This window comes from Salvelinus sp. IW2-2015, linkage group LG14 (assembly GCF_002910315.2).
Source record: "Salvelinus sp. IW2-2015 linkage group LG14, ASM291031v2, whole genome shotgun sequence".
NCBI classification, from domain to species: Eukaryota; Metazoa; Chordata; class Actinopteri; order Salmoniformes; family Salmonidae; genus Salvelinus; species Salvelinus sp. IW2-2015.
In genome coordinates this window covers 49,729,143-49,746,853 of record NC_036854.1, presented here as the reverse complement: position 1 = coordinate 49,746,853, position 17,711 = coordinate 49,729,143, and the positions used below count along the sequence as shown (strand labels likewise).

The following is a 17,711-nucleotide window of genomic DNA, read 5'->3' as shown; positions in this document are numbered from 1 at the left end:
TTATTTTTTTCTTTAAGCAATGGCTTTTTCTGGCCACTCTTCCATAAAGTCCAGCTCTGTGGAGTGTATGGTTTAAAGTGGTCCTATGGACAGATACTCCAATCTCCGCTGTAGAGCTTTGCAGCTCCTTCAGGGTTATCTTTGGTCTCTTTGATGCCTCTCTGATTAATGCCCTCCTTGCCTGGTCCATGAGTTTTGGTGGGCGGCCCTCTCTTGGCAGGTTTGTTGTGGTCCCATATTCTTTCCCTTTTTTAATAATGGATTTAATGGTGCTCTGTGGGATGTTCAAAGTTTCTGATATTTTTTTATAACTCAACTTTGATCTGTACTTCTCCAAAACTTTGTCCCTGACCTGTTTGGAGAGCTCTTTGGTCTTCATGGTGCCACTTGCTTGGTGGTGCCCCTTGCTTAGTGGTGTTGCAGACTCTGGGGCCTTTCAGAGCAGGTGTATATATACTGAGATCATGTGACAGATCATGTGACACTTAGATTGCACACAGGTGGACTTTATTTAACTAATTATGTGACTTCCGAAGGTAATTGTTTGCACCAGATCTTATTTAGGGGCTTCATAGCAAAGTGGGTGAATACATATGCACACATCACTTTTCTGTTTTTTTATTTTCTTGAATTTTATAAAACAAGTTTTTTTTKTCATTTCACTTCACCAATTTGGACTATTTTGTGTATGTCCATTACATGAAATCCAAATAAAAATCAATTCAAATTACAGGTTGTAATGCAACAAAATAGGAAAAACACCAAGGGGGATGAGKACTTTTGCAAGGCACTGTACATATGAAATGAGTTAAACAGTATGTAAACATTATTAAAGTGGCCAGTGATTCCATGTCTATGCATATAGGGCAGCAGCCTCTAAGGTGGAGAGTTGAGTAACCGGGTGGTAGCCGGCTAGTGACCGTGACTATGTTCAGGGTGAGGTACTAGGTGGAGGCTGGCTAGTAATGGCTATTTAACAGTCTGATGGCCTTGAGATAGAAGCTGTTTTTCAGTCTCTCGGTCCCAGCTTTGATACACCTGTACTGACATCGCCTTCTGGATGATAGCGGGGTGAACAGACCGTGGCTCAGGTGGTTGATGTCCTTGATGATCTTTTTGTCCTTCCTGTGACATGGGGTGCTGTAGGTGTCCTGGAGGCCAGGCTGTGTGCCCGCGGTGATGCGTTGGGCAGAACACACCATCCTCTGGAGAGCCCTGCGGTTGCGGGCGGTGCATTTGCCATACCAGACGGTTATACAGCCAGACAGGATGCTCTCAATAGTGCATCTGTAAACGCTTGTGAGGGTGTTAGCATCCTGAGGGTTTCTTCAGCCTCCTGAAGTTGAAGAGCCACTGTTGCCACTTCTTCTTCACCACCTGGGGGTGGCTCGTCAGGAAGTCCAGGACCCAGTTGCACAGAGCGGGGTTCAGACCCAGGGCCCCGAGCTTAATGATGAGCTTGGATGGTACTATGGTGTTGAATGCTGAGCTGTAGTCAATGAACAGCATTCTTACATAGGTATTCCTCTTGCCCAGAAGGGATAGGGCAGTGTGCAGTAAAATGGTGATTGCATCGTCTGTGGATCTATAGGGGCGGTATGCAAATTGAAGTGGKTCTAGGGTGCCTGGTAAGGTGGAGGTGATCCTYAACTAGCCTCTCAAAGCACTTCATGATGACAGAAGTGAGTGCTACGGGGTGACAGTCATTTAGTTCAGTTCCTTTGCTTTCTTGGTTACAGGAACAATGGTGAACATCTTGAAGCAATTGGTGACAACATTTTGAAGTGCCTTTGAACTGAGTATGGTAGTAGGTGCCAGGCACACCGGTTTCAGTGTGTCAAGAACTGCAACGCTGCTGGGTTTTTCACGCTCAACAGTTTCCTGTGTGTCAAGAATGTTCCACCACCCAAAGGACATACAGCCAGCTTGACACAACTGTGGGAAGCATTGGAGTAAACATGGGCCAGCATCCGTGTGGAAAGCTTTTGACACCTTGTAGAGTCCATGCCTCGACGAATTGAGGCGGTTTTGAGGGCAAAGGGGGGTGCAACTCAATATTAAGAAGGTGTTCCTAATGTTTTGTACACTCAGTGTATACACCATAATTTGCTTAGATCTGTTACTTCCACTGGAAGTCTCTCACTTCCTACAGTACTAGGCTGCAGTGCTTTCAGACCTCAGTAGTTGCTGACCAAGATCATGTTTGACCAAAAATGCACATAAGGGAGGTCAGATTCACTGTGCTTGGACCCCCATCTGACACTCTAAACACATGAAACCAACTGAAAACAAAATACATTATTGCAGTGCCATAATTTCACACAATCATTTGAATACTTTAAACAAATAAGCACTGATACARATAAATAAACACTGTATCTCAGCGAAATAGACTTGCACAGCACAGACTACACATGACCATGACCTTGAGGGACAAAAGCTCTCACCTTCCACAAGTCTAAGGGGTGGTTTTATACACTTTTACATATTCATCACAACTTGGGGTCCCCTGGGAAACAAGGACCAAAATGAAGGACCTATCCTGTCACGTAGGCCTACATTACAATTTRATTGTATTTTTCAGGGGATCAGAGTAGACGGTGTGTAGAACACAGAACTATAATGAGATTAAATTTCTATGGTATAGATATGTCCCACTGTATGCTTTTTATTTTAAAGGGCTTATGTGTGTGTGTTATCTCACACAACTCAATAGAGGAATGTTCTGTTACAACGAATCCTTTCATTTACATGTCTCTTTGCAATGCTATTGGGCTTTCTCAGGATGGTTTATATTATTTTGACAATGATTAGTTCTTTGTAGATACAAATGGCTTACATACAAAAACAAAGAAGATGAGGCTGTGGCTTTGTCAAGTGGGTCTACACAAGGCATATGGGCAGGTTTGTTGTGGGAAGAACTTTTGTCCGTTAACTGAAGAGGATAAATTCTTGTCGCCTCAGGCTTTCCACCCTTTAAATTGCATTGTTATGGAAAACCACTGGATTGGGAAAAGAGCACAGAATCATTCAGGGCACCGTAATAGAATGTGACAGCTATCCTCAGAACTTGTTATTGGAAATAACCCCCAAATTCTTGGAAAAAAGAATCAGGATCGCGAGATAATGATATACAACCTCTCAGCATCTTAAAAGCAGCTGTTCAGTTGTTAATATTTCATAAGATGGTATCCCAATTATGAATATCAATATGCATAGCAATAATGTTGATCATCATAAGAAAAACAGGGTAAAACATGTAATGATTGGAGCATGATGAAAGTACTTATTAGTTAAATAATTGWATTATTAACTGAAATGTGTATATATAGGCTATCTATCATCTTTTCAAGTCATGTTTTTACAGCAGGATCTTTACCATATTTGGTAAATGTTACTACTGACGGCTAATGTTGTTCTGTGTTCATTGGACACCCTGAAAGTTATTTTCTTATTTACTGTATAACAACCTTATCCTTGATAACAACCATCAAGAGTTCAATTGTTCACTGCTTGAGGATTTCCTTTTGTACTTGCATGCATAAAGACTTTATTTACAGATATGTTTCCAAAAATGTGTGTCAGAAGGTAAGCCTACCTTCYAAACATCAAAATAAATGGCATGCARTGCTAAGGAAAATTACATAGTAATTGAGAAATAGGGAAAATATTGTATATTTGATCAATTCACAACTCCATAAGAAACCAGGAAAATATTCACCAGCTTAACATCTTATCCTCCCAATCCTCCCAGTCCATTAGGATTCACAGACTGTCAGTTACCAGGAAAGTCCCTTTACACCTTCTGAAATWAAAAATCTCATGGCTGATCCCCTCCATCGCTCTGGCTTTCAGATATTGACCTTGTGGTGCTACAAAATGGCTTCTTCCTCACTGCAGGATCCCATAATGAGCCAATACAATGAGGCTTCACTTCACTGCTCACCTCTCTTTGGTGTCTCTAGGGGTCTTTGTTGACGTTTGTCAGCCAAAGAAGAATTTGGGGGTTAGACTTTACCAGTAGCTCCAAAGTCTGGCTGTAGAGTCTGAGAGACAACTGCTTGGATTCCTACTTCAGAGCTTAATGGACTCCAGACTTTAGAATGGACACCAGAAAAAAAAATGCTATGCCAAAACCTTTGTTACGTTAACTGGAAAGGCTTTGGTCCCCCCCCACCCCAAAAAAATCTAAGGAGGGACTTGAATAACTTTAATAAGATTAACTCCAGTTCTGGAATTGCATAATGACTAGATCTAAACGTAAATATGAATTTGTTGATCTTAAAACATCAAGTAGAATACAAAAGATTTACATCGGTCATGTTTACACCAGTCAGTTTCTGGCCTAAAGAATAGATCTGAGAGTGATTGATAACCTCAAGTTATTCCCTAGTCCTTTGTTAAGGATAGTTCACTTTTTTATTCACAATCCACTGTGACATCATTGTGACACGCCCATTATCCACAAATGATTTTTGTGACATTTCCCCTCTGTTAATTCCTATAGCTGCCAGTGAGACTGATAAGCGTCGTCCGTTTCCTATCCAAGTCACAATCCCAGAGGATGGTCTCTATGAAGAACGGGATAAATTRGCCCAGTATGTGTGACAAATAACTGACATTGTATAGCTATGTATTGTATATTTCATGTTATCACCTACTCTTATTGAGAAAATATGTATACTTTCATAGTTTTATGCAGTGGTGGAAAAAGTACACAATTCGCACTACTTGAGCAAAAGTAAAGATACCTAGAAAATGACTCAAGTAAAAGTCACCCAGTAGAATACTACTTTAGTAAAAGTCTTCAAGCTGGTTTTAAATATACTTAAGTATCAAAAGTAAAAGAAAATGCTATAAATCATTTCTAATTCCTTATATTAAGCAAACCAGAAAGCACAATGTTTATTTATTTATTTACAGATAGCCATAGGCACACTCCAACACTCAGACATAATTTACAAACAAAGCATGTGTTTAGTGAGTCCACCAAATCAGAGGCAGTATGCATGACCACTTGTTCTCTTGATAAGTGAAGTAAAAGTGGAGTAAAAGTAGAAGTTGTCAAAAATATAAATAGCAAAGTAAAGTACAGATACCTCCAAAAAATGACTTAAGGAGTACTCCAAACTATTTTTACTCAGTTTCTTTACTCCACTGGTTCCATGCAATATGTAAAAATATAATTAGATATCATGCATACTTGTTGTTGAGTCTCATGCACTACAGAGAGAAGTTGACCAAAAGAGCAGATCTAGGATCAGTTTATTATCATATATCCAACATTGATTTGATAAATATTAGGTAATATAATCTGACTTCGAATCAGGTTTAAAGGAAACATTTATGCTTTCCCAGAATGCATCAGCGCTTATTCCCTCCGCCATGTTTATGTTCTGATTCTCTGCCGATGGTGGTAAACAATGTTAGCTGTAGCATTAGCTTGATTTAAACACAAAAGTGTCAACATTTCAATGTATTCTGCAATTATATAGAATTGCACTTACACGGACGGAACAGTATTGCGTCATGGCGGCCAGCCCCGGAGGTATGTTAACCATCATTATTTCGGTAGACTTTGGGCTTGCAAGAGTTAGGCCGCATCATTGGCCTAACACACAATAATGCACAGAAACAGATCTATAGGTAACGTTAACTGTATATCACGATACAAGTTCATGCTGTGTAGTGAGTGTGTTGGTCAAAAGTGCATGTGGATATTTGAAGCTATTATAACCAAGTGTAAAGCCCACAGTAAGCTAGCCAGATAGCTAGTTCGCTGCGCCATGTCACATTTTAATGGTCACATATTTAGCAGATGTTATTGCGGGTGTAGCGAAATACTTGTGTTTTGTGGTTGTTTTGATAACGTAATTGCAAGTTAACCTGCTACGGTGTCTGCATGTGATAACTAGATGCATAACTTTAGAAGYTAAACATAGCTATGTTCTGTTCCTGATTCAAATAAATGCTAACGGTAGYTAGCTAACTGTATGACGCAGGCTCCGCTGCCTGGCTGGTTAGCTAGCAGGCATGGTAGCTATGTGTCGCGCTAAAATGGTGTCTTACAGTAACTTAATTTGAACTATTAAAACAAACCCTTGTTGGTTAGTAAAAATGTTGTAGCTTGCTAACCACACAAAGTCATTAATTCATTTGGCGCGTTCCTCTGCCAGATTTTACACCAGGATAGGTATTTTACTGCCGCGTTCAAAACAACTGGGAACTCGGAAAAATACGAGTTCCCGAGTTGGATGACCGTTCAAATCGATTTTTCCCAGTAGGAGCAAGTTTTTTGTTGTGTTGTTTCCAGTTGGTTTGAATACACGGATGGCGGAGATTTCCGAGCTCCCAGTTGTTTTGAACGCGGCATATGTATCAGCTAACCACATATGTTATAGAAATCTGTCAGTCGGTGAGTGTGACGTGGCACTCAACCATTGGTTGATGCATGCAACGTCTGTGCAGGGGATGTGAGCCATATGTTATAGGCTATGTATGCAGTGTTCAAAAACACAGGGATCCAGACATCTCTGACTGACTTCAGTGCGTTCAAGACAACTGGGAACTCTGGGAAGAATAGTTTTGAACGGTCATCCAACTCGGAAACTCTGGCATCTTTCTAGATCTCCAACTTTCTGACCTGAAGATCACTGATGTTGATGATTTTACCGGATTTTTTGGGTGGTGGGGGGTTCCCAGTTGTCTTAGGGTGTGTTCCAGACAATTGGGAAGTCCGAAAAATACAAGATCAGATCATGGTCAAATCATGACTTCAGTGATCTTCTGGTCGGAAAGTTGAAGCTCTAGAAAGAGGCAAAAGTTCCCAAATTGAATGACAATTCAAAACGATTTTTCCCAGAGTTCCCAGTTATCTTGAACGCACGGATGTCGGAACACTGATGTCTGATATTTCTGAGTTCCCAGTTGTTTTGAACACGGCATTAAAGGACCAATAGCAATCTGGTGCCCGACTTCATAGTCAATGACATGGCACGCAACCATGGGATGATGCATGCAACCATGGGATGATGCATGCAACGTCTGAGCAGGGGAACGCACTGACCAATGAAACAACTACGGTTATCAATGGGCGGATTAGATTATTCTGAGCCGCAGGGCGCCGGTCTATGGCCCGTGATGTGAACGGTCAAAGCGGTGAGGAAGGAGCGCCCTTCTCAAATCGAACAGTAATCTGCACTGGTCGGTCATGTTGTCAACAAGGCAGCATGGTGCATCGTCCAGAAACATACGTCTCTTTTCCAGAAAAATATGTTTACGTTTTTGAACTAGTTTTCATTGGGAAGGCAGATAAAGCGTTTTCATCAAAAGCAATCACTTTCGCATGTGAACACAGAATCTTACTCATTACTCCATGTGCTTAATTACGTAAAAACATTTTTTTTGCCGACATAGCCATGGGTTTTGAACGGGGCACCTGGCCCTCGCCCGGGACTTTGCCCGGTTTCTAAAACAAATGCATCCAACTTTCACCCGGTGCAAGACCCGGGTGCCCGGCCAGGTTAATCGAATCCCCTCAATTGCTGGACCGAATTGATCAATTCATGTTATTCATGTCTATTTCTACTTTGCACATTCTTCTACTGCAAACCTACCATTCCAGTGTTTTTTTCTTGCTATATTGTATTTACTTCGCCACCATGGCCTTGTTTTGCCTTTACCTCCCCTCACCTCATTTGCTCACATTGTATATAGACTTWTTTCTCTACTGTATTATTGACTGTATGTTTGTTTTACTCCATGTGTAACTCTGTGTTGTTGTATGTGTCGAACAGCTTTGCTTTATCTTGGCCAGATCGTAATTGTAAATGAGAACTTGTTCTCAACTTGCCTACCTGGTTAAATAAAGGTGAAGGAAAAAAAACTTTATTGACCAGAGAGTCTTCACACCTGGTTTCCCATGTTTTAATTTGCCAAATAGAAAGCAATGATGTGCTAACTTTGTGGCCCTCAAGGACTGGTGTTGAAGACCCTGACAGCAAACAGAGTTAAGAACCCTGTCTCTTTGTTTTCAGATGATGACTTTGAAGATTATGATAAACCAGGTGCAGAGAGATCACGCAGGAGGAGAGGCGAAGATGATGATTTAGACAGGTATATCTGCTGCTTGGTGTAACATGACTGTCAGAGGCTAAAGATTCAAGCATTCCCCATGTTTTGCATGCCGCCTTTTCCCTTTACTGCAGGCAATTTTAGGATTGGCCTCTAATATTAGGCTATTTTCGTTAGGCTTGGGCGGTATCCAGATTGTCATACTTTAATACCAACCTTTGTGCCATTCCGGGATATTCGATAATACCGGTACTGAACACAGGGGGCGCTATTGTAATTTGAAGGTTAGCAATGTGCAATCCCATGTGCATGTGCAATCCCATAGAGAATGCTAACGAGCGCATTGCATCGCTAACCTAAAGTATTTGCATGACAGACATCCCAGCTCAAAGTTATACAAGTATCAAAAAAATGCTACTCAGTTTGCTGCACGCACAAAATATTTTTAGACAGCAAGGCTCTTGATCCAAGCAAAACTAGATTTTTGAAAGATATTTATGTATTTATTTTGGGCTGGATTTAACCACTTAGTTAACTAGCTACTAAATTAGCAAACCAAATGCACAACTGTAAAGCATTTAGCACATTTTWGACAGTTAACTTAATAGTTATAATGTATCTAGCTGGCAAACATTTACAGTTGAAGTCGGAAGTTTACATACACCTTAGCCAAATACATTTAAACTCAGTTTTTCACAATCCCTGACATTTAATCCTAGTAAAAATTCCCTGTCTTAGGTCAGTTATGATCACCACTTTATTTTWAGAATGTGAAATGTCAGAATAATAGTAGAGAGAATTATTTATTTCAGCTTTTATTTCTTTCATCACATTCCCAGTCGGTCAGAAGTTTACATACACTAAATCAGTATTTTGTAGCATTGCCTTTAAATTGTTTGACTTGGGTCAAGCGTTTCGGGTAGCCTTCCACAAGCTTCCCACAATAAATTGGGTGAATTTTGGCCCATTCCTCCTGACAGAGCTGGTGTAACTGAGTCAGGTTTGTAGGCCTCCTTGCTTGCACATGCTTTTTCAGTTCTGCCCACACATTTTCTATAGGATTGAGGTCAGGGCTTTGTGATGGCCACTCCAATACCTTGACTTTGTTGTCCTTAAGCCATTTTGCCACAACTTTGGGAGTATGCTTGGGGTCATTGTCCATTTGGAAGATCCATTTGCGACCAAACTTTAAATTCCTGACTGATGTCTTGGGATGTTGCTTCAATATATCCACATAATTTTCCTACCTCATGATGCCATCTATTTTGTGCACCAGTCTCTCCTGCAGCAAAGCACCCCCACAACATGATGCTTCCACCCCCGTGGTTGACGGTTGGGATGGTGTTCTTCGGCTTGCAAGCCTCTCCCTTTTTCCTCCAAACATAACGATGGTCATTATGGCCAAACAGTTATATTTTTGTTTCATGAGACCAGATGACATTTCTCCAAAAAGTACGATCTTTGTTGCAAACTGTAGTCTGGCTTTTTATGGCGGTTTCGGAGCAGTGGCTTCTTCCTTGCTGAGCGGCCTTTCAGGTTATGTTGATATAGGACTTGTTTTACAGATAATTTTGTACCTGTTTCCTCCAGCATCTTCAAGGTCTTTTGCTGTTGTTCTGGGATTGATTTGCACTTTTCGCACCAAAGTACATTCATCTCTAGGAGACAGAACGCGTCTCCTTCCTGAGCGGTATGATGGCTGCGTGGTCCCATGGTGTTTATACTTGCGTACTATTGTTTGTACAGATGAACGTGGTACCTTCAGGCGTTTGGAAATTGCTCCCAAGGATGAACCAGACTCGTGGAGGTCTATATTTTTTTCCCCTGAGGTCTTGGCTGATTTCTTTTGATTTTCCCATGCTGTCAAGCAAAGAGGCACTGGGTTTGAAGGTAGGCCTTGAAATACATCCACAGGTACACCCCCAATTGATTCAAATTATGTCAATTAGTCTAACAGAAGCTTCTAAAGCCATGACATAATTTTCTGGAATTTTCCAAGCTGTTTAAAGGAACAGTCATCTTAGTGTATGTAAACTTCTGACCCACTGGATTCGTGATACAGTGAAATAATCTGTCTGTAAACATTTGGTGGAAAAATGACTTGTGTCATGCACAAAGTAGATGTCCTAACCGACTTGCCAAAACCGTAGTTTGTTAACAAGAAATTTGTGGGGTGGTTGAAAAACGAGTTTTAATGACTCCAACCTAAGTGTATGTAAACTTCCTCATTCAACTGTAGTTGTGAATTCGATACTGTAACTAGATCAGCTGGCTGCACAACAGTGAGTGACTCACAAGGCTCTGGTCTCTCATCGTTGTGTGATTGTAAACAAACATCACTTGACTTGGGACTACCRGTAAGTTTCATAATAAAAAATGATGTGACAGGTGAAATGAAGAGTGAGATCTTTATTCCCTAACATATTGCACAAGTTGACTGCAGGTATTTACTTGAAAAGTAGTTATAAATATTCACATTGATACAATTTTTTTTCTCTCCAAATAAATAGTTTCAATGGTATTGACGGTTGAAAAACCATCCTGTGGCTATTTCCAAATACTCCAGTATACGGTATATACAGTGTACCGCCCAAGCCTAATATATTAGTACAGTAGTTCCTTACTCTTAACTATGAAGCACATAACTCATGCAGAAAATATAGGCCAAGAAGAGATTTTAGGCAGAGACTATCTTTTGCAGAGACTTTGCCACCATATTTTTACCAAGTGTGTTCATGAATGGAGCTGGGTGATACTGTATATACAAAAGTATACTATTGTAATTTGTAAAACAATTTTCCCAACAACAATATGACGAACAGTATGACAACATAAGGAGTTTATGATCTGAATGTGATGTAGATTTATGAGCATACCTGGTAGGAGAGAATTTGAGGTGGTACAGCTTCCATTTTAAAGTACTTGCTCCTGTTTGGGGCCAGCTGAACATGACCCAGGAACAATATAGGGACCGCAGCCTGTGAGAACAACATTTGTATCACTAGAATMTGGCCTTGCAGAGACGGGTCTAGTGTAAATATTGTGGAACATTGGCATCTGCTTATCATAAACATGTTGTGTTATTGGTGCACAATTTAGCCTATTAGCTGGCCTTGCTCATGAGAATTTAGGATTCTTCATTGGAGCCTGTCTAGACTAGCTGCATAGAGACTAGACCAATACATAGCATTGTAAAATGAGAAACACTGGCTTGCTTTACGTCACGGTTTATCTCTTGTCTTACAGTGAATTTGATGGTGATTTGCTCGATGAGGATTGGCTGACAGCCAAAAAGGTAAGACAAAGGACTCCCCATCTCCTGTGTTTGTGATTACTTTCATAGCATTCATAGGTGCCTCTGCCATGCTAACCTATGACACATATTAAGAATGCAGCCTGCCAGCTGTAGGAAAGGTGAATTAGCCTTGATCCCATAAAGTTAGACCTCACAGTGATGTTACATTTTGCAGTAGGCTTGTGCCAGGTGGTTCCACCACAGGGGCATTTATTGATGTGAGCCAGGAGGAAGTACAGTGGGCAACAAAAATTATCTTAGGGTGTTTTATTTTGGTACATATAGTCCTTTTTGGAGAGAGAAAAACTGTCCTCTTTAAAGTGGGAAAAAAACATAAAAGAACTCAGTTCTCTTTGTATTCACATTGCCTTTGAATGAGGACCCAATTCTTATATCTAATATCTCCCTCACTAACTTTAAGCATCAGCTGTCAGAGCAGCTTACCGATCATTGCACCTGTACACAGCCCATCTGTAAATAGCCTACCCAACTACCTCATCCCCATATTGTATTATATATTTTTTTTGCTCCTTTGCACCCCAGCATCTCTACTTGCACATTCATCTTCTGCACATCTATCACTCCAGTGTTAATGCTAAGTTGTAATTATTTCGCCACTATGGCCTATTTACTGCCTTACCTCCCTAATCATACTACATTTGCACACACTGTATATAGATTTTTCTATTGTGTTATTGACTGTACGTTTTGTATATCCCATGTGTAATTCTGTGTTGTTTGTGTCGCACTGCTTCGCTTTATCTAGGCCAGGTCGCAGTTGTAAATGAGAACTTGTTCTCAACTGGCCTACCTGGTTAAATAAAGGTGAAATTTGGAAAAAAAATAAAAACTCTTTTGCCATTTCACGTCACCCATTTTGTGGTCCGAGTCCTCTTTGTATTAGCATTGCTATGTTTAGAAAGAAACACATATATTTTCCTAACATTCACTCAATGCACCCTGGGACAAACCATTTCATCAGAATGTGTTATTGGACAGCTAGATATACCTACTTAATTTTTGGAAGCTAATAGATTGCATTTGTTAAAAGATGAGACATAATAATTGTAATCAGAATATACTATTAACATACATATTATTGGTAACAGAATAAATAGCAGAAGAATAGCTGCAGATTAAATCATGCTGTAATTGAAAATTGTACACCCAGTGTAGGCTACTGCTCTTTTAAGAGCTATAATTTATGTTGTACCCTATGTTGTGATTCTCACCAAATACACTATATGACCAAAAGTATGTGAACACCTGCTCGTCAAACATGTCATTCCAAAATAATGGGCATTAAAATGGACTTGGTCCCCCCTTTGCTGCTGTAACAGCCTCCACTCTTCTGGGAAGGTTTTCCACTAGATGTTGGAACATTGCTGCGGGGACTTGCTTCCAATCAGCCACAAGCATTAGTGAGGTCAGGACTGATGTGAGGTGATTAGGCCTGGCTCGCAGTCTGCGTTCCAATTCATACCAAAGGTGTTCCCTGGGGTTGAGGTCGGGGCTCTGTGCAGGCCAGTCAAATTCTTCCTCACCGATCTCGACAAACRATTTCTGAATGGACCTTGCTTTGTGCATGGGGGCATTGTCATGCTGAAACAGGAGAGGGACTTCCCCAAACTGCTGCCACAAAGTTGGAAGCACAGAATCATCTATAATGTCATTGTATGCTGTGGCGTTATTTCCCTTCACTGGAACTAAGGGGCCTAGCCCGAACCATGAAAAACAGCCCCAGACTTTTATTCCTGCTCCACCAAACTTTACAGTTGGCACTATGTATTGGGGAAGGTGGCGTTCTCCTGGCATCTGCCAACCCGTCAGACTGCCAGATTTGTCCGTCAGACTGCCAGATGGTGAAGCGTGATTCAATGGTAATCCATTTCATGAAGATCCCGACAAACTGTTCTTGTGCTGACGTTGCTTCCAGATGTAGTTTGGAACTCGGCAGTGAGTGTTGCAACCGAGGACAGACAATTTTTACTCGCTACGCGCTTCAGCACTCAGCGGTTCCGTTCTGTGCTCTTGTGTGGCCTACCACTTGAAGGATGAGCCATTGTTGCTCCTAGATGTTTCCACTTCACAATAACAGCACTTACAGTTGACCGGGGCAGCTCTAGCAGGGCAGAATTTGAAGAACTAACTTGTTGGAAAGGTGGCATCCTAGGACGGTGAATGTCAATGAGCTCTTCAGTAAGGCCATTCTACTGCCAATGTTTGTCTATGGAGATTGCATGGCGGTGTGCTCTATTTTATACACCTGTCAGCAACGGGTGTGGCTGAAATAGCTGAATCCACTAATTTGAAGGGGTGTCCACATACTTTTGTGTGTGTATATATAGTGTATTTCCAAAATAACCTATGTGTGGAGCTTTTACTTCAGATTATTTGTTAGCAATATGTGATTTTTAGACTAAAAGAGCTTCATAAACTGTTTATTGGGTTTGAATAGTGTGAGAAGACAACATATTTGGTGAGAATCACAACAGGGTACAAAGTCTATTCTAGCTCTTTAAAGGGCAGTAGCCTACATTGGGTGTACCATTTTCAATTACAGCATTATTTAATCTGCAGTTATTCTTCTGCTATTTATTCTGTTACCCATAGTATCTTCTGATTTAAAATTGTTGTCGCATCTTTGAACTAAATTCAATCTATTCGCTTCCCAAATGTAAGTAGGTATATCTAGCTGTCCAATAACATATTCTTATGAAATGGCTTTTCCCAGAGTGCACTGAGTGAATGTTGGACAAATATCTTGGTTCCTTTCTAAACATAGCAACTCGGACCACAAAATTGGTGAAGTGAACTGGCAAAAGAGTTGCGTCCTCATTCAAAGGCAAGGGCAGTGTGAATACAAMGAGAACTGAGTTTTTTTACATTTTGTATTTAAAGAGGACTATATGTGAGAACACMYKWRAMCTGCCCAGATTGCCTTCACCACATGAGAATAAAGCATCCTTTTGGACCGAAGGAGATCCCCATGTTTATTTGAACTATTTTATTCATTCTCAAGTATTTACCTAAAATATGTGAGATTAGCAATCTGATTCGATCATACATAGCCCTACACATTCAATCTGATGTGGTTTGTAGAAATGAAAGAACACTTCACTTTTGGTTGATATTCAGTAGTTGTACTATAGTCGACCTTGCCATCCAAAGCCTTGGCTTGCAAGGAATGAATAACATGAGCTAGAACATACTGATCTGTTCTGGGTTGTTTTTCTTGATTTTAGAATCCCTCAGAAGTGTCAGATGAGGAATTGAACGATGACCTTCTGCAAAGCGACGACGAAGATCAAAACATGTAAGTTCATTGTATCTACGTGGTCTGATTGTGCTGATTGCATTTCCGTACTTAATATGTAGACACTTGACATTACAATTTTTGAGCTGCAGTCTCCTTTATAGAGTTTATAATTTAGGACGTTCACCCATAAAAGGATTAATGCATTCAAGGTTTCTACAAATATGTCCACACAATTTGAAAATTCAGTCAGAAAAACAATGGTCCAAACCCCATGTCTCTACCATATATGGTTACACACGATTTACTCTGAGAATGTAGCATGTTTAGAGTGAGTGGAATGTTATCACAGGCATGATCAAAAAGTGGTAACTAGTCAATAGAACTCTTTGGCGCTGCTCCGCGGCAGAACAGCGCTAACTTTGAACGTCAACTGACAAGCTTGTGTGGCTGCAGGTTCGGGAGTGGAAACAACGACCCCCCCTGAAATCTGCTGAACACAAAACAAATAGGGACTAAATAAGTATTTCTTTACAAAGCTAACAGACTGAATTTCAATATCCACCCTCCGCGAAGACAATCTGTTCCTGTTTTCATTGTGTATTTCTGAGTCTTTCCCTTTAAAACGCCATAGAAATGGCCCCTCTCAGCGTAGATTGATCGCCAATATAGGCAATGAAAGCCAAGGATCTGGAGGTGAAAATGACAAAGGTATTTTTTTATTGGTCCAACCAGTGGAAACACCAAATATGGAAGAGATACAACCAAGAGCGGCGCATTCTAAACTAGCAACGTTCACAGCAAATTAACGTTCATCAACACTGTAGAGAACAATCAATCTAATGAGTCATTCTATGTCATTTATAAAGAAAACTACGTTTTGACATTAATTTCGAAGCACTTTCTTGAATTGCATTGTTGTTCTCTACATTGTACAGCATTGAGTGAACACCCTATATAATTGTGTGTTTTTGCCTTTCAGCGGCCAGGGCATTAGCCTCAATGCTACTCTAGGYGAATTTGACCAGCAGGTGAACCCCGTAGACTACACAGACATAGAGAGGGGCTACCAGCAGGAGGGGGGAGAGTACGTGGATGRGTACAGCCAGCCCAATGACATGGAGATGCCAGACGGCCAAATGGAATACTCAGGAGAACAGGCCGAAGGCGACGGGATTTACCAGGACGAAGTGTTAGACATTCAAATCAATGAGCCTCTAGACGATGAATTTCAAGTGAGTCACCCCCCCCATCTCCCCTCCTTCTGTCTTACTCCATTGTATCTTGAAAAGATAACGTTGATTTCCCCGTCTTGGGTTTCAGGGGGCACATATCAAATCTATTCAGGGGGGCGCTAAAGGGGATGCGTGTTGGGTAGGGGTGGGGGGGGGGATTAGATTCATTATCACTCTCCGCCAGTTGATTTCTCCCKTCGCTGACAAAGTTGGTGTTGACAGCTTGTTTGGCGGTAGGTAGGTAATGCTCTGGTGTCTGTCGGCTGTGACGCCCGGTGCCATTGTGACCTTGGGCCCTGTATCTTTGTCCGGCTAAAGAGCCGCTTTGTGCGAGGAAGACGCGCTGCCAATCGGTGGAGGTTTACGCGCGGGGCTTTTATCTCGGGCTCTCGACTCCATCTGATAAACTCTCACATAGGTGAAAAGATTATTGACCTTCCCAAGGACAACCCGACACCCCATACAGTCCTGACATGATTGATGCGATTTTCCCCGTTATTTATTTCCAAAACCTCGAAGTGAAGAGGGGAAAAAGATAAGACTAGATTAATGTGTGATGTCTGTGATGGCCCGATTTACCAAGGTGTGATGACGCTTGACACCTGTCTGACAAAGACGTATTACTTTCTCCACACTGAAAATGGAGCCCTTGACCTTAGTAGGGTTGCACGGTTTTACTTCATGCTTGCTTTGAAAAACCCCAGTGAGTGCGTATTGCACATTTGTGTTTTTGTGTGTAGTAACTATGTTTACAAGGTGACTTGACTGCCTGGGCTTAAACACTTCTGTTTGCAGTGCTATTCAGAGGTAATATGTGGAACAGTTTAAAGGATTAAGCCCTTTCTGTCCCTTCGGGGCAGTCAGTCTGTCTMTCCTTCTGCTGCCAAGGGTATTTGTCTGCAATATTACGTGTTGGGTTGGCAGGTTAATGGTGCAGAACACCAAACACTGGCCTGCGACCTACACACTGACCTCATTTGACGGTTATGAAGCACCTAGTGGCTTCTCAATGGAAATATGCTTTGGRAAAAGTGTAACTACGCGAGTTGCGACCACATGGTATATCAAAGATGAGTTGGAAGGCCTTTAGTGTTTTTTTATTTTTATTACTGGAATCGGAGAATTTGGGAACCATAAAACTGTTGTATCGTGTGTGTGATGTTCCTGCATGGCATTGAGTCATGATCTTCTAAAGTGAGCCAATAAAGCAGCGATTTGTGCAGTAGCTCGATGATATTTTCACCATCACTGATCCGGAGAGTGTGTCCCCCCCCTTGCATTTCTGTATATCATGTCAAACATTTACATCTCATTGAATTTCAAATGCYGTCAGGAATAGTAATGAAGCCTGCTCCCACTGTTATGGTAATTCAAAAGAGGCTCCCCCTTTCTAAACCCCACCCCCCTCCCTGCTAACCCCCCCTTCATAACATTTCAATGTTTTCCCCTTTTATACTCGCGGTTAATATTTTCATTAAAGGGAAACACTGCAGTATTTTTGGCTCTACCGTTATTCCTTTAGACATCAGTTCCATGGGGATATAGTTAGCCTAAACCCACAGAGGCTGTAATCTTAGGCCAGTGTCATACCATCCTCCTAATATTAATAGTAACAGTAAACATGAGCCAATACAAGGGTGGTAGAAAGAGGGAATGTACTTCATCGACAGTGCCTTCAGAAAGTATTCATACCACTTGACTTATTCCACGTTTTGTTGTGTTTCAGCCTGAATTCAAAATGGATGAAATATAATTGTTGTTCACCCATCTACACAAAATTCCCCATAATGACGAAGTGAAAACATGTTTTTAGAAATGTTTTGCAAATTTATTGAAAATGATATATAGAAAT

The 17,711-nt window shown here is 41.0% G+C and overlaps 1 protein-coding gene across 1 annotated transcript in view; it reads left to right on the top strand.

The window, feature by feature from the left end:
- Positions 1-5,364: 5,364 nt before the first annotated feature.
- LOC111973159 (RNA-binding protein 33-like) overlaps positions 5,365-17,711 on the top strand; it is a 42,922-nt gene continuing 30,575 nt past the window's right edge. The window contains 5 exon segments of the mRNA XM_024000413.2: positions 5,365-5,548; positions 8,037-8,115; positions 11,320-11,368; positions 14,614-14,684; positions 15,607-15,859. Coding sequence (XP_023856181.1) covers positions 5,530-5,548; positions 8,037-8,115; positions 11,320-11,368; positions 14,614-14,684; positions 15,607-15,859 — 471 coding nt within the window. The 5' untranslated portion in view covers positions 5,365-5,529.